This window comes from Stegostoma tigrinum, chromosome 10 (genome assembly GCF_030684315.1).
Source record: "Stegostoma tigrinum isolate sSteTig4 chromosome 10, sSteTig4.hap1, whole genome shotgun sequence".
In the NCBI taxonomy this organism is placed as follows: domain Eukaryota; kingdom Metazoa; phylum Chordata; class Chondrichthyes; order Orectolobiformes; family Stegostomatidae; genus Stegostoma; species Stegostoma tigrinum.
This window is the reverse complement of record NC_081363.1, coordinates 80,224,818-80,250,153: the sequence shown is the minus strand read 5'-3', so window position 1 is coordinate 80,250,153 and position 25,336 is coordinate 80,224,818. Positions and strand designations below refer to the sequence as shown.

General features: G+C 48.6%; 1 protein-coding gene across 1 annotated transcript in view; it reads right to left on the bottom strand.

Moving 5' to 3' along the window:
• Positions 1 to 18,805, bottom strand: part of tyro3 (TYRO3 protein tyrosine kinase) — a 92,863-nt gene extending 74,058 nt beyond the window's left edge. The window contains exons 1-2 of the mRNA XM_048538180.2: positions 18,500 to 18,805; positions 1,526 to 1,712 (exon numbers count right to left, since the gene is read on the bottom strand). Coding sequence (XP_048394137.2) covers positions 1,526 to 1,712; positions 18,500 to 18,551 — 239 coding nt within the window. The 5' untranslated portion in view covers positions 18,552 to 18,805. The remainder of the gene's footprint in view (positions 1 to 1,525; positions 1,713 to 18,499) is intronic.
• Positions 18,806 to 25,336: the final 6,531 nt, after the last annotated feature.

Below are 25,336 nucleotides of genomic sequence, written 5' to 3'. Positions count from 1 at the left end.
CCATGTTTCCCTCTCCCTGCCTACCTCTTTCTCCTCCATCCCATTCCCCCTCTCTCTTCCAACTCCCTCAATCCTCTCTCTCTCTCTCTGTCTCATCATCTCTTCTCCTCCATCACCACATCCTTCGTGAAGGCAACCATTTTCCAAACTGTCCCACCTCCAGAGCCTTGTCCAAATTCTAACCTGCAGTACACACAACGCCACCCCTGAACCAGCGCTTTCCTTTTAACCTTCAATATAGGATAATCCTGGCAGGAAAACCCTGGGAGAAATTCAAGCTTTACAGTCCAGTGAAGGGACTCACCTGGAAGTTGGTAGTCCAGGTACAAACATCCCATGGACTGTGCATTGGATAACTATTGTGTAATGCAGGAACCGGTGCACTCAATTTGCAATGGAGTACCGTGGGCAGTGCTGGTCGCCCAGTTACAGGAAGAACATTGTCAAGCTGGACAGGGTTCAGAAAAGATTTACCAGCATGTCGCCGGGAATGGAGGGTTTGAGATATGGGGAGAGGCTGGATAGGCTGGGATCTGTTTCACTGGAATGTCGGAAGTTGAGGGGCGACTTTATAGGGGTCAATAAAATCATGAGGAGCACAGAAAAGGTGAATGGCAAGTGTCTTCTCCCCTAAGGTGGTGGGGGAGGAGGGGTTCAAGACTAGGGGGCATATGTTTAAGGTGAGAGGAGAAAAATTTAAAAAGGGCATGAGGGGCAATTTTTTTTTACACGGGAGAGTGGCTCGTGTGTGGAATGAACTGCCAGAGGAAGCGATGGAAGCGGGTACAGTCACAATGTTTAAGAGACATCTGGGCAGGTACATGGATAGGAAAGACTTGGAGGGATACGGGCCAGGAGCAGGCAGGTGGGCTTAGTTTAGTCAGTATGGATCGGTTGGGCTGAAGAGTCTGTTTTCATGCTGTATAACTCTATGATACATAGAAAGCTCCTATGACAGTAATGAGCAAATAAATTAAGTTTTAAGGATATTGGATGAGGATTAACTATTAGACAGAAAACACTGCAGAGGGTGTGGAGGCAGGGTGGAGGTAGCTATTATGAGGGGCAATAGTTTTAAATTGAGTGGAGGTAGCTATACGGGAGACGACAGAGGGAGGTTCTTTACTCAGAGAGTGGTAGGTGCAGGGAAAGCATTGCCGGAGAGGGTAATGGAGTCGGCCTCATTAGAGGCATTTAAGCAGCTATTAGATGGGAATATGGATGATAGTATAAGGCAGAGGTAGAGGTTAGATAGACCTTAGGTTTAGGGTAAATGTTCGGCACAACATCATGGGCCGAAGGTCCTGTACTGTACAGTTCTATGTTCTAAGAATCCTCTTTGTAATATTAGCACGAGGTCTTCTACATTAACAGGAGATACGCTGTCTTGGTTGTACACTGGGAGCTTGAGCTTTGGATTAAGTCAACTGAGTGGATCTTCAACCCACTCCGGCCAAGGCCAGGGGTTGGGGGGGGTTGGGGTTGGGGGGGGGCATTGTTCAGTTCGGGTTTTCCATTGGATTACCTGATGTTGCTGAGAAACTCGTCCTCGCTGACGTGAACAGTCATGAACTCTGCGCTCTGCAACTCTTCGCCGTCCTTCACCCAGCCGATGGTGGGCTGTCCCGAGAACCCCTTCAGCCGACATCCCATCTGAGCGTTCAGGCCCAGGGAGATGGTCAGGTTGGCAGGGTTGACCACAAACTCCAACCCTGGCACGAGAGGGAGAAAAAAAGGGGAAGGAATCAGCTGACTGGCCATGAAGGAAGATCTGCCGGATGAGAACACTGACACGGGAGAGAAAGGGTTTGTTGATAACTGGATTCTCAAAGTTGACTTTGTCACCTCCAGGCTGCAGACAGGGTTCGATCTCCCAATTGTCTTGTGAAGAAAGGAGCTGAGGCTGTATCCAGACAGGACTCCCTTGGACAGGGAAGATTAAAGGTTGACCACATTGGGGTCAAAGCAGTTACTCGGACAGAGGAAAAATAATGACTTCCCGTTGTGATAGAGTCGAGAAGGGAATATGACCTTAAAATTACAGCTAGGTCAGTCAGGCGTGACGTTTGTGGAGACAGGACACAAATTAGGCCCCTTTACTCTTGAATTTCAAAGGTTAATGTAAAGTCTTCAGTGTATTAACAGGAAAAGACTGGGAGGTAACAATGAACTACTTCCTCTGGTTGGGGATTTGAGAAAAAAGGGGCAGTGTTTGAGAATTAGGGCCAGATATTAGGAAGCACCCCTCCACACAAAGGCTGGTAGAGGTTTGGAACTCTCCTCCACAAACAACACGCTGGATCAGTTGTTAATTTTAAACCGGAAATAAACATTTATTTTTGTTAACCTAAGGTATTACAGGGATACGGCCCATATGTGGAGTTAGGCCACGCATCATGCAAGATCTCCTTGAACGGAAGAACGGTCTTAATGAGCTGAATGGCCTACTCCTGTTCCCAGTCTTAAAAATAGGAAGGACTTTCTCACACAAAAGGAAGCAGGAATGTGAAACTCTCCCCAAGAGAGAAGGGGAAATGATGAGGGTAGCGGGGTGAGGGTCATCAACATGCAGATTGACAACATTGTTGTTCGACAAGATTACAGACCTCTGCCAGGTGGAGGATTAAGTGAGAGGTCAGTCACGATCTATTTGAACGATAGAATAGTCCTGAAGGGCTGAGCTGCCTCCTTCTATACCCTTCTTCCTCTGTACCAAAGCCCAACCCATACTGCACTAGCTGATCTAGCTCTTCCTAGCTCTGAGCATCCCTGGGCGACAGCAGGATCTCGGCGTGAATGGGGTATGGGGAGGTGAGGATTCACCTGATAATTCCCATTCCCGACTGTTATCCAAAGACCTTTGGTGGGATATCCCATACTTTGAGATTCATTATTTGCAATCCCAGCAGGAAAAAAACCGATGCACGAGGAGACAGTTTTTTTTTTCAAAAATATGGCTTAATGAGAGAAAGTCTAAAAGACTAAGTGTGCTGAATTAAATTCATTAATTAATTGGATGAAGTGGAAACTGGTGGTACAGTGTATACAGAAGTTAAAAATACATTTTGCAAAGTAATTGCTCAGCACTGCAGAAGGTAAACGCTGCTAAAAAGGGCTGAGATCTCTTTGACTTGCACTCATCACAACTGAGATGCACGAAAACCAATTTTAGGAAAGATACAACAATTCTAACAGCATGAGAAAAGAGTGCTGATTGGTCGGGATAGGGTTTAACACGGAGACACAGCAGGTATTGTCAACTACCAATGGTAGCTAACTGATTTCGATCAGCCTGGGTGAGGTGATTTTTGATTGGACAAGGTGTAGCCGTGATGATGCAGCCAGAATCGGCTCTCCCCGTAGCACATTCCTGATTGGAGAAGATACAATAATCTTTCCGCGGATGATGTAGTCGATAGATACTATTTAACGAACTCGAAAACAAAGTTGGCGTCTGTGGGGGGTGAAAGGGATGGGAAGTAGGGATGACGAAAACCTGAAATGAGAAAAAGGAGGAGAGAGATGCGCAGGGACGAGAGTGGCGGGGGGGGTCAAATTTTCTCTGTAAAATTTTTTTACGTGCCATTGGTCTTTTTCAATATTGCGCACTGTTAAATTTGACCGCAGCCAACACAGTGAAGGGCCCCCGGGCTATCTCCCTGAGCGGCCGTGTGGACTGTCATTCCGGTGCCAGCATGGGTCCTGCTCCATGTGCAGTGTTACCCGCAAAACCCAGTGAACGCAGCCCGTGGTGACAGGAATCACAAAAGGCTTCGGGAAGGTGGCGGATTGGCAGGCATCTGGCGGGCAGAATTTTGCGCAGAGAGGTGTGAAATGATTCATTTTTGTAGGAAGAACGAGGAGAAAGAACAGAGTCTCATTTGCACTCTCGTTGAAAAGGGGGCACCGAGAAAGACAAAACTAGCAGTACGTGAGCACGCGGTGACACAATGCGTGGTAAGGCTGCAAACCGAAGCAGATGGAATTCTTGGCTTTGTAATGAGAGACATAAGGTACAAATGTGAACTAGTGCTTTACACATTCAAAGTCCTGTCATCTGCCTGGACTGGGGGAATGGGTGGTGCAGGTTATGGAGTTATATGACTCACACTGCCCTGCTCTGAAAGGGGAAGAGGTCAAGGGCTCCAGCACATTAGAACATCTCAGCAAAACCACCAAAACTGAAGGCAGCAGGCTGACACGAGCTATAACCACAGCTCCCAGCCCTGGTTGTATAATGGCAGATCGAACAGTCATTCTTCACTGACTGACCGGTACATCATTGTCCAGGCAACAAGTCTGACCCAACAATCCAATAAATTCCAGTCAACGCCTACAAGCAGTGGATTTATAATCCACCGGTACCATTATCAGAGACAATAGGAACTGCAGATGCTGGAGAATCTGAGATAACCAGATGTGGAGCTGGATGAACACAGCAGGCCAAGCAGCATCTTAGGAGCAGGAAAGCTGACGTTTCGGGCCTAGACCCTTCATCAGAAACGATTTCTGATGAAGGGTCTAGGCCCGAAACGTCAGCCTCCCTGCTCCTCTGATGCTGCTTGGCCTACTGTGTTCATCCAGCTCTACACCTTGGTACCATTATCAGTTTTCTTCTGAAAGAACGCCGAAGGCGCCAACTTTTTGAAATAAATAACAGTTCTGCGCAAAATTTCTAGTCACTCGAGACTTCCTGCGATGGATAATGCCAGTTAGGCCTGAGCTGGGATACTGTATACAATTCCTGGTACCACACATCAGGGAGGATGTTCCAGTCAGTGTTATTGATTCACTGAAGGAAGGCCTTTGGTTTTCTTAACGTGGGGAGGATACAGAAGTGGGCTGTCTCCCCTGAGAACACAAAAGGTGAAGGGCAATTTGAAGGTGGTTACTGAAAGTTGCAAGGCGCTTTAATAAGACATTGTTTCCGGTGGCAAAACAAAAACACACACGCAGGAAACGTAATTAGTTAAAGAAGCCAAAGGGGAGGGGACGGAGAAAAGTCTTTCAAAGTAGCACGTCATTATGATCTGGAACATATCGGCTTAGTGGACAGCGAGAGCCAATAATTAGAGGACTGGAAAAAATACTTGAAAGAGCAGAATATCATCCAGAGGGCGAAGGAACCAGTCAGCATGATTAATGGGAGAGAATGCGGAAAAGGTTCACCAGGACGTTGCCTGTCATGAAAGGCCCGTTATGAGGAGAGACTGGATAGGCTGGGTCTGCTTTCCTTGGCGCAGAGGAGGGATCTGATGGAGGTGTACAAAACGATGAGGGGCACAGACAGGCTGGATTGTGAGAATCTTTCCCCCACGCTCTAAAACCAGAGGGCATAAGTTTAAGGTGAGGGGCAAGTGGGGGGATCTAAGGCAAGGTCTTTTTGTCCAACCCAGAGACTGGTAGAAATATGGAGCATGCTGCCCAAGGGGGCGGTGGAGGCAGGTACTCTCACAATATTTAAGAAGCATCTGGATGAGCACTTAAAATGCCAGAGCATTTAGAGGTCTAGGGACTGACGTCAGGTAAATGGATTAACATAGAGTCATACAGCACAGAAGCAGGCCCTTCGGCCCAACCAATCCGTGCCGACCATAATCCTAAACTAAACTAGCCTGTGCTTGGCCCATATCTCGCCAAACATTTCCTATTCATGTACTTATCTAAATGTCTTTTAAATGTCGTAACTGTACCCACTTGCCCCACTTCCTCTGGAAGTTCATTCCACGCGCGGACCGCTCTGTGTGTAAAATAACTGCCCCTCATGAACTATTTTAAATCTTCCTCCTCTCACCTTAACAATATGCCCCCTAGTCTTGAAATCCCCCACCCTGGGGAAAAGACACCCGCCATTCACCCTATCCACGCCCTTCATTATTTTATAAACCTCTGTAAGGTCACCCTTCAGCCTCCGACGTTCCAGCCTATCCAGGACTTCCTTACAACTCAAACCCTGTAGTTTGTTGGTGTTTGTTATTCAGCATAGACATGGTGGGCCAAAAGGCCTGTTTCTATGCTGTATGACTCCATGGCTCTTTTGCAGAGCTGCCACAGGTATAATGGACCAAATGGCTTCCTTACATGCTATTTCATTCTATACTTCAATGACAAATAGAAAATAACGTCAGCACAAGAGGAGACCAGGGCCTGTTGTTGCAGCCAATACAATTTCCAAATAACAGGAATGAAGTGGATACAGAATACAGTTGGCCAGATTTGCAGTTGACAGCGAACTGAGGTGGGGGGAGCCTTCAGGGAGGAAGGGAGTGGAACTCATGGGTGGGACTCAGAAATTGTTTGCATTAAATATACATTAAATAAATTAGAATGAGTTGGAAGCACTTGCAAGGGGAAAATAAGACTGTGAGAAGTTTCGCAAGATAAATGCTAAGTAAGCAAAAAAACACAGATCACTTTCTTAGTCCAAGAATGGTGTGGAAATAGCTAAGGATGAAGAGGAAATGTAATGAGGAGTCTTGTTAGACTGGTGTCTAAGAACTGCAGGGCAATGTTGAACAAACCCAGCTGCTCAATTGCCAAGAGCGTGGTTCAAATATGTCAAGGTGTGGCTTCAATGCAAGTCAAATATGGGGCACAGAAACCTGAGTATCACCGAAAGCCTTCCCTCAGCTGATGAATCAGAGCTCTTCCATGTTGAGGACCATGTTGGAGGAAACGCTGAGCGTGCAAGGACCCAGAACATACTCTCAGTCGGGGTCTTTGGTGACCCATGACCCAGAGTGGCTCAAGAGCACTGTCAATAATGCAGCCGCCCGAGTCCCGCTACAGACAGTGCGGCAGCTGGTGAGGGAACCAGCAAGATGGAAGAGCCGATAGGACCATCTCCTCACCTAATCTATCTGCCACAGATATCTGTCCACTGTGGCAGTGGGAGGAGTGACTGCTGCACGTGGTCTTGCAATGGCTCAATCAAACTCTACAGAGCTCCAGTTAGACCGCAGCACAAGCCCCACAGCGTGCCCTGTCTGATCCCCGAGACACGAGGCAAGTGGATTCGTGTGCTATAAGTTACTGAATCTTAAGAGCCCGGAGTCACAAGGAAGGTTTGGTACTTCCCAAATTTGGAAGTAGGTTTCCAAGAGGAGATTTTACAGAGGGAGATGAGCCAGGGTCACCGATTAGGGCAGGGTGGCGGACTACTGAGTAGTGGAAGCTACGAGTGGGAAGGCTATTGTTCTAAGTAACGGTGGTTTGTGGGGAGCAGCTGCATTCTTTGCAGTCACTGCACCAGGGACCTGGGTTCGATCCCAGCCTCGGGCAACTGTCTGTGTGTGGGGTTTGCACATTCTCCCTGTGTCTGCGTGGGTTTGCTCTGCTTTCCTCCCACAGTCCAAAGATGTGCAGGTTAGGGGTGGATTGGCCGTGCTAAATTACCCCATAGTGTTCATAGATGTGTAGATTAGGTGGGTTGTAAGGGTTGGGCCTGGGTGGGATGCTCTGATGGTCCTACTGGGCTGAATGGCCTGTCCCCACACTGTAGGGATTCTACGATTTGTTGCCCCTAAGAAAGCGGTGGTGAGCTGCCTTCTTGAACCACTGCATTCCGTGCAGACCTGCTGTGCCCCTACAGGGGCAATTCCAGGATTTTGATCCAAGACTGGATGCTGAGTGGCTGGGAGGGGAGCTTGCAGTTGGTAGCGTTCCCAAGTATCTGCGGCCCTTGACACCAAAGGTTCCTTGAGAGTCCAGGATTGATCCCGCAGCGTGCCCAGTCTGATCCCTGGGGTATGAAGCAGGTGGATTTGTGTGCTAGAAGTCTCGAGTTGCAAGGAAAGATTTGGGACTTTGTAAATTTGCAAGTAGACCTCAGAGCGCTGTTGGGGCAGCTGGTTTCTGAAGCTGTGGAAGGATCTGAAAGTAAGGATGAAAATTTCGAACTAGGAGCCCCAGCGTAGGTCGTGGGGCCGGTAAGTGAATGGGGTTTGCTGGAAGTAAGGAGATAGCAGCAGAAGTCTGGATGGTTCTCAAGTTGGCAAAGCCAGAATATAAGACCCATCGTGAGTGTAAGCAGTGCTGGCAGTCCAGCACAAAATTAAAGAATAAACACCTCACCAGGGTCAGTCAGGCAAAGACTGACCTCTTTTGGGAGCCATGACATTCACATTGTCGCCCAACCCCTGTAAAATGGTCTTCCATTAGACAGGCAGATGGGGAGGGGTATGAAGTTTAGGCGGAGGTGAAGTTTCAGTGAGGGAGCCCGCAATGTCGTGTTTTCTCACACACGCGGGAGAGTTTCCCCCGCCCGTGACATCAACCAGATGAACACGCCCCATTTACATGGAAGGACTCTGATGCAGGCTGTCTCCGAGGATCAAGGCCCTACAGCTACCTGTGGGAAAACGGGCAGGTGGGGATGTAGGATTTCAATCCCAGGATCCCACAGTGTTCTGATCCCCAATCCCGACAGAGGGAGGCTAAGGGGATGTGATCTGAAATCTGGCGGGATGCAGTTAGGAATAGAATTGATAATAAAGGGGCCGATAGGGCCTACCTTTCACAGTCGAGTTTCCTGAGGCCTGGAAAGTCTAGGTAACATGGCTGTCAACATCATTGAAATATTTAACTGGTCACTAACATCCACAACCCCTTCCCAAACTCTCCGCAATCCTCTGGGGCAAAGTGGCCCTACCCTAACCCACTCCTCCCCGCCACCATCCCCCCCCCCCCCCCCCACTCTGAGCCAACTCTTACCCACTCTTAACACACACTTTTCCCACCTCCATTAAACTCAGGTATGTTTAATAGGTTGGTGTCGGGTTTGATTTTTTTTGAGAGTTCAACATCTTGTACAACCCTGGCCCACTTGTGCCTGGGGGTTAGAACGTTGCCCATAAATTACAGAAAAGGGACATCAAAGAAGGGTCACAGCATGAAAAGGTGAACACAGCAGACTGGTGGAATCATGTCGATTCAGTCTTCACAGAATAAGTCAACAAAACAGATACTTCACAAGAGTGTGAGCTTAGAAAACACAGACGCACTTAGGTGAAGGAAAGAAATATTTGAAGCACCAGGGAAGCTTTAAGAGGATAAGACTCCAGGTCCAGATGGCATACATTATCTGTGCTAGAGTTTACAGCCCACCCACATCTCCTCTCAATCTGTCTGCCTTGTTTCACCCTCTCTCCACATCCTTCTCTCTCTTTCTGGTTTCTTTATAAAGCATCCAAGCTATTTGCCTCAACTACTTCTTGTGATGGTGAGTTCCACTGTCTAACCACACCGAGTTTCCCCTTACTCCCCAACTGGATTTATCGGTAACTACCTGATACTTTACTTTCTGAAGAAGGGTCTAGGCCCGAAACGTCAGCCTTCCTGCTCCTCTGACGCTGCTTGGCCTGCTGTGTTCCACACCTTGTTATCTCAGATTCTCCGGCATCTGCAGTTCCTACTATCTCTTATACTTTTGGTTCCACGGTTTGGATTCTGTTGATGTGGAAACATTTCTCTTTCCCTGTCCCTTCGGGAAAGGCTGCGCATCGGCTTATTCTGAGTGATCGAAAAGTGTTGAATGACTGGCGAGCTGTTAATATTCCCCCCAAAATGCAAATCAAAATCCAGGAACTACAGACCATCAGCTTTACACCAGTGTCAGGTCAAATTCTAGAAACCATACTGAAGGAAAGAGAGAGCTGAGGGTCTGGAGACAGAAACGGTCATTTTAAAATGATAAATTCGTTGAAGACACAATCCACAGAGCTGGCCAGCCAAATTCTCAAAAGGCCTTCCATATGCTGCTACACAGTGGAAAGGTTAGGGCACGGGGAAAGGAAATGCTAAAAAGTAGAAAGGAATTTGTTAAAAAGTAGAAAGCTAAGATTAGGGATAAGGAATCGTCTTTCTGGTTGAAGGAAGGTAAAAAGTGGTGTAAGACCAGGTTCAGTACTGGGGCCATTGTTATTTATAACTTACATTCAGACTTTGGACTCAGAAACAAGAAGCACAATACCAACAACTGAAGGCTGTAGCAAACATGATGCAACATACTTGAGAACTTGCAGACTAAACATTCCAGTAGCAAATGAGCCTTAATTTAGATAAACGATAAGCACGATGGAGGTATCAAGCACAGCTTACAAAATACTAAACTGAAAGGGTTGGAGAACTAAGGAAACTAGGACAGAGATGAATAAATCATTGAAAGCAGCAATACAGGTTAGCAAAACAATGACAAATGCCAACAAAGCATCAAGATTTATTTCTAAGGATCTAGAGTTTAAAACTGGCACAGGTCCCTGGTCAGATCACACTCAGAGAACTATGTACATATGGAGTTTTCACACTGTGAAAGGCATCTGGAAGCACTGTGGAAAGTTTAAAAGCAATTTGGTAAAGCGTTGCAACAGAACTGAAAGATAACAACTAATTGGAAAGATTGAGAAAGTCAAGTCTGTTGCTTGAGAAAGAGAAAAGGTTTGACCCAAGTTTTTTAAAACTATCAATGGAAATGACAGGTAAAGTGACATGTTTCCATTTCAGCAAAACCCAAACCAAAGAACCAAAAGTTTAACGTAGTTACTGATAAATCCAACTGGGGAGTAAGGAGAAATGTGTTCGCTCAGTGTGGTTAGACTGTGGAACTCACAGTCACAAGATGTAGTTGAGGCAAATAGCTCAGAAAGAAACCAGAATGGAGAGAAAGATATGGAGAGAGGCTGAAACAAGGCAGACAGATAGAGAGGAGAAGTGAGTAGGCTATAAACCCCAGCACAGATAATTCGGGCTGAATGGCCTGTGTTATAAGTTCATGGAATTGTTAAGGAAATGTGAATTGGAGTAAGGGATGAATCATACTGAGGGCTCTCGGATACAGTCGTGCCAGGAATGACTGAAAAATCAATTAGTTATTATAGTGGCGTGTTGGCCGGGTGGGGTGCGTGAATTCTAGAGTCGGTCTGAAAGGATGTGCTAAGATAGGCCAAAAGCCTTCCTCAAACTGGGATCCGTCCAGATGGGACAGGTAGAATCTGAAGGTGGAGAACAACAGGATACAAAGTCAGAAACTCCTCTTATTTCCAAGAGCTTTCATGTGCGATGATGTAAAAGGCCTCTATTTCCCCTCTGATCACTAAACCCCTTTCCTGTCCGCCTTATGACAGAAGAATTTGAAGGAGAGGGCGCAGGAAGTTGAGAGAGCATGTGAGGAAAATGATTCTCACCCAGGTTGCACTGGGAATCTGGAATGCACTGCCCGGGTCTATCGTGGAGGCAGGAAACCCCAAAAGCTTTAAAAGGTACTTGGGCCAGGATTTGAAATGTCATAACATTCAAGGCTATGGGCCAAAAGGTGGAAAGTGGGATTAATGGAGGCTCTTAGTGGCTTTTTGTTAGTGCTGACTCAATTGACCAAAGGTCCTCTTCTGTACTTTGTGACCCTATCATCCTAATTAAACTGAATGCTTTCATTGTGAGTGCAGCTATTGATATGCTACATGTGTCGACTTTCCCAATGTTTTTCCCCAAGGCCATCGCTACCTCCCCCCGCCCCGCCAACTGATGAAGGAGTTACTCGGGGGGGGTGGGGGGCAAATGGCATGAAGGCTGGAACAACGTTGAACCTTGACCTTCCGGTCTGTACCACTGACAACCCCAACTCCAGTACCACATCAGCGCCTCTTCAGTCACATTGGCTCCTCATCAGTTAGCAGCACCATATACAGGGAGATCAAAGCTGTACTGGGAAATGGGAGCTCTCCCAGGATGCAGCTCAGTTGACTAATCCAGATGTGAGCAGCTCCCCCCCGCCTCTGCCGCCCCACTTCCCGGTCGGTCAGCATGCATCAGCACTGTTTGTTTACACAGCAGAGATGGCGCTAGGCCAAAGTCCATAAAGGTCACAGCACACAAATCAGTCATCAAGGCTGCACCCATCTCTCTTCACCTCGAATTTGCAACCAGGGATAAAGGGAAGTGACGGCCTAGTGAGATTATCACTAGACCATTAATCCGGAAACTTCAGCTATAATGTTCTGGGTTTGAATCCCACCATAGCAGATGTGGAATTTGAATTCAATCCAAAAAAAACCAAAAGAACTGCAGATGTTGTAAATCAGAAAACAAAAATAGAGATTGCTGGAAAAGCTCAGCAGGTCTGGCAGCATCTGTGGAGAGAAAGCAGAGTTAACGTTTCGGGTCCTGTGACCCCACTCCTCAGAACTGAAAACAAAACAAAAAAAAACCCAAATCTGGACTGACAATCGTGAAACCATTGTGCAATTGTCCCTCTGGGTCACGAATGTTGCTTTAGGGAAGGAAATCTACCATCCTCACGTAGTCTGGCCTACATGTGACCCCAGACCCACAGCAACGCAGTCAACTCTCAACTGCCCTCTGAAATGGCTCAGTGAGTCTCTCAGCTAGGGTGGTCAATAGATGCCGACCAGCCAGTGATGCCCATGTCCCACAAGCATATAAGAAGAAAAAAATAAGGATGCTGGGAAAATAGCCAAGTCTCCCAGACTCACCAATCCAGAGAGTCAACCACATCGCTGTGGGGCTGGAGTCATATGTAGGCCAGCCCAGGTCAGGATGGCAGTTTCCTTCCCTAAAGGACATTAATGAACCAGATGGGTTTTTCCGACACTCAGCAACGGATTCATGGTCATCATTAGATTCTCGATTCCAGGTATTTTATTGAATTCAAATTCCACCACCTGCTGTTGCGGAATTCAAACCCAGGTCCCGCATGTTAACAGCCCAGTGTTAATACCACTAGGCCATCACCTCCCCCCTCATCCCTGTCCTGTCCCCAGGCACAGCAGTCACTACTAGCCAAGCCTGGGATCTTCCTGACCATGCAAGGCTCCTCGGTGCATTGGCACTGGGCCAACCCCGCTGTTAGACCCTCCTCCATTTTATCCAGCAGCTCTGCTGTTCCCCCATCTGCAGACAGAAACACGTCGGCAACTGGTCTCCGGGGCTGTAAAGTGCCCCAGAAATGCCACTGCTCAGCAGTCAGATGCCGCTCTCGCAGGTCACCCTGGCACGAGGAGTCGAGCTGAGATAACTCCCCAGCTTCCCCTCGCCAAGTCCCGAGGTTCGACCAACACTGCCTTGCTGGGTGGGACACAGTGCAAGGCGAGCCTCTCCCCCACATTTGCACTTATGGCAGCGCTTTGGGGGGAGGGACAGCACACGAAAGGAGAGCGTGAGGAAGGGCATTTCAACCATATCATCTCACCCCAGTTTGCAAGCGGGCAAATTCCGATACTGGGTTAAAACTGGGAAGCAACCGCCCTCTGGCAGGGTGGGGTGGGGTGGGAGCAGGGGCTCACTGCTGTCATCGGCGGGCGGGATCGTACGCGGTGGTGGGGCGGGGTGGTGGAAAAATCGAACAAGCTCGGAGCCTGCTCCCTCTGCACTTTAGGCGCTCTCAACCCAACCTCATCTGCAGTGAATGTGGCAGAACACGTGGCAGTGATAGATTCCTGGGCAGCATGCCAGCAGTCAGTTACCACAGCACTTGTTAGTGAGCGGGTCACACCCAGACCGCTTCGTTCATTCGCCCTGTTCGGCCGAAAGGACAGAATGAGATCCACTCGGCCGGTGGTAGGAGGAACGCGCCTTGCGGAATATGTTCAGCGTTTGGGACTTGAAAGCAGACCCTGGGAGACCTTATCGGGCAGCATGTCAGAAATGTTTAACTTCCTGGAACTGAAGTTTCACAAGGACATATGAACGTAAGAAGCAGGAGCAGGAGTAGGCCATCCGGCCCCTCGAGCCTGCCCTGCCATTCAATAAGATCATGGCTGATCTTTTTGAGACTCAGCTCCACTTACCCGCCCACTCACCATAGCCCTTAATTCCTTTACTGATCAAAAATTTATCTAGTTTGCCTTAGACACATTCAGTGAGGTAGCTTCAACCGCTTCACTGGGCAGGGAAGTCCACAGATTCACAACCCTTTGGGTGAAGGAGTTCCTCCTGACCTCAGTCCTACATCTGCTTCCCGTTATTTTGAGGCGATGCCCTCTAGTCCTAGTTGAGGTACCAGTTGAAGGTGAAAGAGATCTGGCTGAGATTGAAGATCTTCCTGGACAACCTGAAGGCAAAAGCACTATCCATCCAAATAGGGATAGCAAGAACTGCAGGTGCTGGAGTCTGAGGTACCACAGTGTGGAGCTGGAGGAACACAGCAGGCCGGGCAGCATCAGAGAAGCAGGAAAGCTGACGTTTCAGGTCAGGACCCATCTTCAGAAATGGCTCGGGGGGGGGGGGGGGGGGGGGGGTGGGGGGGTGGGGGGGGGCTGGTCCCCGACTTGAAACGACAACTGTCCCGCTCCTCTGATGCTTCCTGGCCTCCAGCTGTGTTCCTCCAGCTCCGCACTGTGTTATCCACCTAAATAGGCCCCTGGTGTTTCGGTAAACCTTTTTTTATATTAAAAAAATCACAGTGGAGACTTTTTTTTAAGTCTCTGCTTTTAACTCTGCCAAACACTTTATTCTTCACACTGTACCAACCCGACTATTTCTTCTCGATTCTGTTCAAGGCACAGTTACCCTTCTACACTTCCGGAGTCACCCCTGCTCTCCTATATGTGCAGACAATTGCACTACATGTGGCATCACAGTCTAGCCCGATCTTCTCCAGGCCCGAATCCTACCCACCCGTAGGTGACAACAGAAACTCTTCCAGGATCCAGGCTGTCATGACAGAGAGCGCATTAGATACCCAGCAGGTCTGGCAACATCCGCGGAAGGAGAAGCAGAGTTAACGTTTCGAGTCCAGTACGATGCTTCTGCAGGACAGTCTTCTTCTGGTCCTGAAGAATATCATGCCAGGCTTGAAATGTTCTGAGTTTCTCCAGCGTTCCCTGTGCTTGCTTCAGATCACTCCAGAGTCTGATTATTTATTAGAACAGAAAACAGTACAGCACAGTACAGGCCCTTCGGCCCATGATGTTGTGCTGACCTATTATTCCACTAAGATCAAACTACCCTGCATACCCTACATTTTACTGTCCTCCATGTGCCTATCCAAGAGTCGCTTTTAAGTCCCTAAAATATCTAACTCTGCTACCACTGCCGGCAGCGCATCCACATGCCCACCACTCTCTGTGTGAAGAACCCACCTCTGGCATCTCCGTTCCTCCAACCACCTTAAAATTGTGCCCCCTTGTAACAGTCATTCCCGCCCTGGGAAAAAGTCTCTGACTATTCAGTTTATCTATGCCTTTCATCATCTTGTACACCTCTATCAAGTCACCTCTCATCCTTCTTCCCTCCAATGAAAAGAGCCCTAGCCCCCTCAACCTTTCCTCATAAGACCTGACCTCCACTCCAGGCAGCATCCTGGTAAATCTCCTCTGTACCCCCTCTAAAGCTTCCACATCTTTCCTATAATGAGGTAACCAGAACTGAACACAATATTCCAAGTGTGGTCTAACCAGGGTTTTATAGAGCTGCAGCATAACCTCACAGCTCTTAAACTCAATTCCCCTGCCAATGAAAGCCAACATGCTGTACACCTTCTTAACAACCCTATCAACTTGAGTATTATTATAGATCACTCCTGTCCTCTCTTCCCACGCCAGCATTAAGGACTGAACTAACAACCTTCCGATCTGAATAAGCTCCGTGCCACTTTGAAAAGAATCCACGCATCGTGTCAGGGCAGGAGTTAATAGGAATGCCTGCACTGGGAAAATATTTTCCTTCCTCCCAACAAGCAGTGCGACTCCTCCAGGTACTGACTCACAAATTGAACAGACAGTGACGGGGAAGTGGTCAGCTCCAGCACAGCTCAGCAGCGTATGAAGCAGGGAGGGTGCTGGATCATCAGAAAGGCATGCTAACACTGCACAGATAATCGACTGCTCTTATATAATGCTGCTCTGAGCGTGTGCACCATTCTAAGAGCAGGATATTCATGAGCAACAGGAAACAGGTTTCAGGTAGTGAGAGGTCAACAAGGGGTTTGGCGGCGGGGGCAGAGTCACAAAATGATTACAGCGTGGAGAGAGGCCATTCAGCTCCTTGTGTTCATACTAGGTCTCTGCAAAAGAACCCTTAGTCTTACTCTGCCCGTGCTTTAGCTTAGCCCCACAATTTTTTTTTTGCATCAGACAATTACACAATTCTCTGATGAATGACACGATTAAATCTGCCTCCACCAAACCCTCATGCAGTGCATGCCAGGTCCTAACCACTCACTGCGCAAACAAAAATTTCCTCATACCTCTATCATTTAAACTGTTGACAATAATTTAAACTGTTGTCTTCAGTTTACAACCCTTGAACCAATACAAGGTTCTTCTTTATCTCCTCTGTATCTGTCATGATTCCCAACATCTCTGGCAAGTCTCCCTTCAGCCTCTCTAAGGGAAACCACATCCAGCCACATTTCTACACTGCCCTTTATCTCTGCAACCAACTGCGGAAACCTTTCCTGAATACTTTCTGAAATCGTCACCTACATTTTAAAATGCAGAGCCCAGTACACATCACAATACTGCTGTGAAGATTGAACCCTGTTTTATACAGGTTTACATGCCTATCCACTCTAAGCCTGTATTTCTAAACCCCAGGATCAGAGGCGCTTTCTTCCTCAATCTGTGCTGCCAAATTTAACTATTCCCCTGACTCCAATACTTCTGTGCCCTCACTTCCTCAAGCTCCACATTGGTGGGTAAACTATAACTCTGTCATATCCTCAAACTTACTGGCACTGTCCATTGTCACCGCGGTAGCATATTATTTTTGTGGAATACGGATAACAGTGGAATGCTGCTCTCGTACAGGTTAATGTCACTAATGTCACTGCAATTTCCTTTAATCAACAACTGCAACAAGGGAGCTACAGACTAGAGCTCACTACAATGGCAGGTCACTGAGATCAGAGGTCACTGAGATCAGACATCACTGCAATGAGAGGTCACCGAGATGTCATTAAGATCAGAGGCTAATGCAATGGAGATCAGTGGGACGAATGGTCACAGAGATCAGACGCAACCATGGGAGGGTTCACTGAGATCAGAGGACACTGAAATGTGAGGTCACTAAGAATTGAAGTCACTGAAATCAGAAATCATGGAGACCAGAGGTCACTGACTCTAGGGGTCACTGATATCAGAGGTCTCAAAGATGAGAAGTCACTGAGACAAATGGTCACTGAGTTGAAGGGTCACTGCCCTTGCCCTTGGATGTCACTGAGATGAGATGTCACTGCATTGAGAGATCAGAGCAATTAGAGATCACTGAGAACAGAGATCACTGAAATCAGAGGTCACTTCAATAAGACGGCAAAAAGGGGCAGCACGGTGGCTCAGTGGTTAGCACTTCAGCCTCACAGCGCCAGGGACCCGGGTTCAATTCCACCCCTGGGTGACTGCGTGGAGTTTGCACATTCTCCCCGTGTCTGCATGGGTTTCCTCCGGGTGCTCTGGTTTCCTTTCATGGTCCAAAGATGTGCAGGCTAGGTGGATTGGCCATGCTAAATTGCCTGTAATGTTCAGGGGTGTGTAGATTAGGTGGATTCTAGGGGGATGGGTCTGGGTGGGATGCTCTGAGGTTCAGTGTGGACTTGTTGGGCCAAAGGGCCTGTTTCCACACTGTAGGGATTCTATGAAAAAAAAGAACACAGGTCACTGAGATGAGAGGTCACCTCAATCAGAAGACACTGAGATCAGAGGTCAATGAAATGAGAAGTCACTGAGATCCCGGGTCATTGTTATTTTAGGTCCATGTTTTTTACAGTTTAAACTAGAGGACATAGGTTTAAAGTGAGAGGTGAATGATTTAAAAAGGGCGACTCCGAGGGTGGTGTGTGTGTGTGCGGAAAGAGCTATCAAAGTAGGTGGGGGCTGGTACAGTTAGAACATTTTAAAAGCATCTGAATGGGCATGTGAACAGAAAGAGTTTAGAAGGATATGGGACAATTGTTGGCGAGCGGGACCAGTTTGATTGTGGTCAACATAGAAGACTTGGACTGAAGGGTCTGTCTCCATGCTGTAAAATCACAAACATTCTTTCGGAAATACTCCCCCAGGTCCACTTGTCGCCGTTGGAGCTGCTTCCTGGGGCTCTCTCCCCAGCAGGGAGAGGGTTAGATGTTGGGGACGGAGGGGGTAAACTGCCTGGTCCGGTCAACACCACCAGGACAGACAATAAATGAGGCTGGAAGAACACAGCAGGCCGGGCAGCAGCATCTGAAGGAACGGAAGGACCCTTCTTCAGGACTGCACTAGGTCACCTACAGGAGCTGGGTGCAGACTGAACTTCCAGACAGAGCGAGGGAGAGACACACACACATCTTAGCAAAACCACAGGGATACAGAGCAGGGGCAAACCGATTGAAACACCAGCTCCCCTCTCTTCTTTACTGAATAAAATCAAAAGCTAACCACTCCCCTCCCCCCCAAACCCAGCTCAAATCCAATCCCTGGAAAAGTTTGCAGAACTTTGGAAAGCCCTCGGTTAGCAAGTCGGCTCAGGCTACGTTGCTGCGAGATCCCGACCGCGCAGGGGGCAAACAACTTACCGCAGGTGAGCGGGAGCAGGAGGGCGATGGGGAGGCTCGATCCCAGAGTCATGCAGAACAGTGGAGCCCCGGCTTTCAGATGATGCACCGAGGAGAGGAAGAGCTGCCGTCCAGGTGGGTGGAGAGGGGGGTTGGGGGGTGAAGTGTAGGGAGGTGTAGCCAGCTCCTCTGTGTGTGTGTGTGTGTGTGTGTGTGTGTGTGTGTGTGGTGGGGGGGGGGGGGAGTAGGGAGGGGAAATGCTGCCTTACTGCACAGGAAGATCCCAGAAATGGGGTTGGAAGGGGGTAGGCACAGCTTCACGGCGAAGTAACGCCTGCTGCTGCTGCTCCAGGCAGCTCACTGCACACACAGGAACAGCAAATGCAGGCACCTCCCCATTCCCCAGGCTCCATCCGAGGAGGAGCCTCTCTCTCTCTCTCTCTCTCTCGCTCGCTCTCTGTGTGGGTGTGTGTCCACGCTCCTCCTGTGCTGCAGGGGAGGGAGGAGGGACACACACACACACAAAGACAGACGCATACACGGACACATACATGCACACACTCACGCCCGCCCGCACACACTCACGCCCGCCCACACACCCACACGTCTCCAGCTCCCCGCCTCCTCTCTCTCTTTCTGTGGCTCCGAAATCAGGCCAGCCCCCGGGCTCATTTCCAGGCACTGGCCGCCTTCAGCCCACCGCATCCGGCACATCGCGCTTTACAACTGCATCGGGCGGGCAGCCAGGCCGGCCGCAGGGCTGCACACTGAGGGACCGGACAGAGTGAGAGAGAGAGAGAGACTGGACACTTATTGAGAGAATGGACACAGACTGAACACAGTGAGAGACTGGACACTGAGAGGGATACTGGACACAGAGAGAGAGACAGACTGGACAGAGAGAGTGAGATGGCACACAGAGTGACTGGACACAGAGAGAGAGACTGGACACGGATAGAGAGACACAGCACACACAGAGAGAGACTGGACACGGATAGAGAGACACAGCACACACAGAGAGAGACTGGACACGGATAGAGAGACACAGCACACACAGAGAGAGACTGGACACGGATAGAGAGACACAGCACACACAGAGAGAGACTGGACACAGAGAGAGACTGGACACACAGAGAGAGAGACTGGACAGAGAGAGAGAGACTGGACACACACAGAGACTGGACACAGAGAGAGAGACTGGACACTGAGAGAAGTCTGAGTTGACTCTCAACTGCCCCCTGAAATGGCCTAGCAAACCACTCAGTTGTAGCAATTGCTATAAAGACTCAAAGAAATGAAACTGGATAGATCACCTGGCATTGAACTAGGCGCCAGAAAAGACAATAGCAGAAACAGCCCTGCCAACTTTGCAAAGTCCTCCTCACTAACATCTGGGGGTTAGTGCCAAAATTGGGAGACCTGTTTCACAGACTAGTCAAGCAACAGCCTGACATTGTCTGTCTGTGAAGTATGATTCTGTGAATATGACTATGTCCCAAACACCACCATCACCATCCCTGGATGAGCCCTGTCTCACCAGCAGCACAGACCCAGCAGAGGGGGCGGCACAGCGATGTACAGTCCAGCGGGTGTTGCTCTAGGAGTCCTCATCATGGGGTCCGGACCCCATGAAGTCTCATGGCTTCAAGTTAAACATGGGCAAGGAAACCTCCTGCTGATTACCACATACCGTCCTCCCTGAGCTGATGAATCAGTGTTCCTCAAACGTTGAGCAACACTTAGAGGAAGCACGGAAAATGGCAAGGGCACAAAATGTACGCTGGGTCGGGGATTTCAATGTCCACCGCCAACAGTGGCTCAGCAGCAGTACTAACGATCGAGCTGGTCTGGTCCTCAAGGACAGAACTGCTAGACCGGGTCTGCAACAGGTGGCAAGGGAACCAACAAAAGGGAAGAGGGAAAATTGTACTTGACCTCATCCTCACTAATCTGCCAGCTGCAGTTGCATCTGTCCATGACAGTATCAGTAAGAGTAACCATTGCACAGTCCTTGTGGAGACAAAGTCCCGCCTACTCATTGACAACAACCTCCATCATATTGTGTGGCACTATCGCCATGCTAAATGGGACACAGTTCACACAGATCTAGCAACTCAAAACTGGGCATCCAAAAGGCACCGTGAGCCATCAACAGCAGCAGAATTGTACTTCAATACAATCTAAAATCTCATAGCCTGACATACCCCCCACTCAACCAGTACCATCAAGCCAGGGGGATCAACGCTGGTTCAATAGGGAGTGCAGGAGGGCACATGCCAGACGCAGCACCGGGCAGACCTGAAGATGAGGTATCAAGCTCATCCCCCAGACAGGACTACTTACACACCAAGCAGTGAAAGCAGCAAGTGACAGACAGAGCTAAGCGATCCCACAGCCAACGGATCAGATCTAAGCTCTGCAGTCCTGCCACATCCAGTGGTGAGTGGTGGTGGACAATTAAACAACTCACTGGAGGAGGCAGCTCCACAAATACCCCCAATGATGGAAGAGCCCAGCACATCAGTGCAAAAGATAAGGCTGAAGCATTCGCAGCAATCTGCAGCCAGAAGTGCCGAGTGGATGATCCATTTCAGCCTCCTCCAGTGGTCCCCAACATTACAGGTACCAGTCTTCAGCCAATTCGATTCACTCCACGTGATATCAAGAAACAGCTGGAGACACTGGACACTGCAAAGGCTACTGGCCCTGACAACATCCCAGCAATAGTACTGAAGAATTGTGCTCCAGAACTTGAGGGTCCCCTTGTCAAGCTGTTCCAGTACAGTTACAAACCTGGTATCTACCCGACAATGTAGAAAGTTGCCCAAGTATGTCCCGTACACAAAAAGCAGGACAAATCCAATCCGGCCAATTACTGCCCCCATCAGTCTCCTCTCGTTCATCAGTAAAGTGATGGAAGGTGTCACTAACAGTACTCTCAAGCAGCACCTGCTCAGTGGCGCCCAGTTTGGGTTCTGCCAGGGCCACTCAGCTCCTGATCTCATAACAGCCTTGGTTCAATCATGGACAAAACGGCTTAATTCCAGAGGTGAAGTGAGAGTGACAGCCCTTGACATCAAGGCTGCATTTGACTGAGTCTGGCATCAAGGAGCCCTAGCAAAACTGGAATCAATGGATATCAGGGGACAAATGCTTTGGTGGTCGGAGTCATACCTGACACATAGGAAGATGGTTGTGGTTGTGGGAGGTCAGTCATCTCAGCTCCAGGACATCTCTGCAGGAGTTCCTCAGGGTAGTGTCCTAGGCCCAAATATCTTCAGCTGCTTCATCAATGACCTTCCCTCCATCATAAGGACAGAAATGGGGATGTTCACTGATGACAGCACAATGTTCAGCACCATCCATGACTCCTCAAACACTGAAGCAGTCCATGTTCACATGCAACAAGATCTGGACAATATCCAGGCTTGGGTTGAAAAGTGACAAGTGATATTTACACCACACAAATGCCAGGCTATGACCATCTCTAATAAGGCACAATCTAACCATCGCCCCTCGACATTCAACTGTGTGACCATCACTGAATCCCACACTATCAACATCCTGGGGGTTACCATTGACCAGAAACTCAATTGGACTCACCGCATGAACACAGTGGCTACAATAGCAGGCCTGGAGCTGGATATATTGTGGTCAGTAACTCATCTCCTGACTCCCCAAAGCCTGTCCACCATCTACAAGGCACAAGTCAGGAGTGTGATGGAATAATCCCCACTTGCCTGGATGGGTGCAGCCCCAACAACACTGAAGAAGCTTGACACCATCCAGGACAAAGCAGCCCGCTTGATTGGCACCACAGCCACGAGCTTCCACTCCCTCCACCACTGACGCTCAGTTGCAGCAGTGTGTACTATTTACAAGATCCAAAAATTCACCAAAGATCCTCAGACAGCACCTTCCAGACCCACCACTACTTCCATCTAGATGGACAAGGGCAGCAGGTACATGTGAACACCACCACCTCCAAGTTCCTCACCCACCGCCTTAACTTGGAAATATATCACCGTTCCTTCACTGTCGCTGGGTCAAAATCCTGGAATTCCCTCCTTGACAGCATTTGTGAGTCAAACCACAGCAGGTGGACTGCAGCAGTTCAAGAAGGCAGCTCACCACCACCTTCTCAAGGGGCAACTAGGGAGCGGGCAATAAATACTGGGCCCGGCCAGCGACACCCACACCCCACGAAATGAATAGAAAAAAAAAAGACTGGACTCTGAGAGAGTTTGTACGCTGTGAGACACTGTACATTGAGATACTGCACACTGAGACAGAAACTGTACACTGAGACTGAATGTACACTGTGAGAGACTGTACACTGAGAGACTATAAACTGAGAAAGAGAGATGGTACATTATGATACAGTACATGGAGAGAGAGACTGCACACTGAGAGACCGTATGCTAAGACAGACTGTACCCTGAGAGAGACTGTACCCTGAGACAAATTGTATATCAAAAGAAAGTACACTGAGAGAGACTGTACACTGAGAGACTACACACTGAGATAAATCGTACACGGACAGAGACTGTATGCTCAGAGACTGTACACAGAGAGACTGTACATTGAAAGACAATACACTGAGAGAGACTGGACACTGACAGACTGTAAACTGACAGAAGGAGACTGGACAATGGGATAGATTGTCCACTAAGAGACACTGTACACTGTGAGAGACTGTACAGTGAGAGAGAGAGAGACAGTACATTGTGAGACTGCACAGAGCGAGAGAGAGACTGTACACTGAGAAACTATACTGACTGTATACTTAGAGATCATAGAATCCCTACACTGAGAGACTGGACTCTGAGAGTGATTGTATACTGAGAGAAAGAGATTGTAAACTGAGAGAGATCATACACTGAGAGACTGGACACTGAAAGAGAGAGATTGTGCATTGAGAGAGACCGTAAGCTGAGAGAGTCTGTATGCAGAGGGAGTGTAGACTGAAAGACTGGACTCTGAGAGTGATTGTACACTGAGAGAATGTACACTTAGAGAGACTGTGCAATGAGAGGGATTGTACATGGAGAGACTGGACACTGGGAGCAATTGTGCTTTGAGAGAAAGTACGCTGAGAGAGATCATACACTGAAAGAGACTTGCATTGACAGACTGTACACTGTGAGAAGCTGTACACTGCCTGACACTGTCCACTGAGAGACTGCACACTGAGACAGAAACTGTACACTGGCATGCTGTACACTGAGAAACTGCACTGACTGTACACTTAGAGACTGTAAACTGAGAGGTTGTGCACTGAGAGAGAGAGAGACTGTATACTGTGAGAGAAAACACACAGAGACACTGTATGCTGTGAGAGACTGTACACTGAGAGAGATCGTACACTGGGAAAAAGTACACTGAGAGAGACTGTATGCTGAGAAAAATTGTTCACAAGAGGGACTGTACGCTGAGAGAGATTGGACACTGAGAGAGAGATTGTGCACTGAGAGAGACCATAAGCTGAGAGAGACTGATGGTTAGAGACCCTACACTGAGAGACTGTACCCTGAGAGAAACTGTACATCGAGAGACTATACACTGAGAGAGATCATACACTGAGAGAGACTGTACACTGAGAGAGATTGTTCACTAAGAGAGACTGTGCACTGTGATAGGCTGTACACTGAGTGAGTGGGCACAGAAAGAAAGACTGCACACGGTGAGAGACTGTATGCTGAGAGATAGAGACTGTACACTGAGTGAGACCGTACACTGTGAGAGATTGTACACTGAGAGACTGTCCATTGAGCGAGAATGTATATTGAGAGAGACTGTACACTGAGAGAGAGTGTACACTGAGTGAGATTGTACACTGAGAGAAAGTACATTCGGAGAGACAGTGCACTGAGAGAGATCATACACTGAGAAAGACTGGACTCTGAAACAAATTGTACACAGGGAGAAAGTGGTCATTCCCCTCAACAATAAGTATACCGTTTTGGATACTGTTGGGGGGGACAACTTACCTGGGGAAAGCAGTGGGGCACAGGTCTCTGGCACAGAGTCTGTCTCTGCTGCTCAGTAGGGAAGGGGGAAGAGGAGCAGAGCAGTAGTCATTGGGGACTCCATAGTTAGGGGGACAGATAGGAGGTTCTGTGGGGACGAGAGAGACTCACAGTTGGGGTGTTGCCTCCCAGGTGCCAGGGTGCGTGATGTCTCTGATCGTGTTTTTGGGATCCTTAAGTGGGAGGGGAGCAGCCCCAAGTCATGGTCCACATTGGCACCAACGAGATAGGTAGGAAGAGAGATGGGGATTTACGGCAGAAATTCAGGGAGCTAGGATGGAAGCTGAGAGCCAGGATGAACAGAGTTGTTGTCTCTGGTTTGTTGCGCGTGCCACGTGCTAGTGAGGCAAGGAATAGGGAAAGAGAGGAGTTGAACACGTGGCTACAGGAATGGTGCAGGAGGGAGGGTTTTGGATTCTTGGATAATTGGGGCTCTTTCTGGGGTAGGTGGAACCTCTACAAGCAAGATGGTCTTTACTTGAACCAGAGGGGTACCGATATCCTGGGGGAAAATTTGCGAAGGCTATTCGGGTGGGTTTAAACTAATTCAGCAGGGGAATGGGAACCAAAATTGTAGTTCGACTATAGAAAAGGTTGAGAGTAGGGTGGTTCGAAATAAAGTTTCAGGGACGCAAGATAGCACCGGCAAGCAAGAAGTTGGTTTGAAGTGTGTCTACTTCAACGCCAGGAGCGTCCGGAATAAGGTGGGTGAACTTGCAGCATGGGTTAGTACCTGGGACTTCAATGTTGTGGCCATTTCGGAGACATGGATAGAGCAGGGACAGGAATGGTTGTTCCAGGTTCCGGGATTTAGATGTTTCAGTAAGAA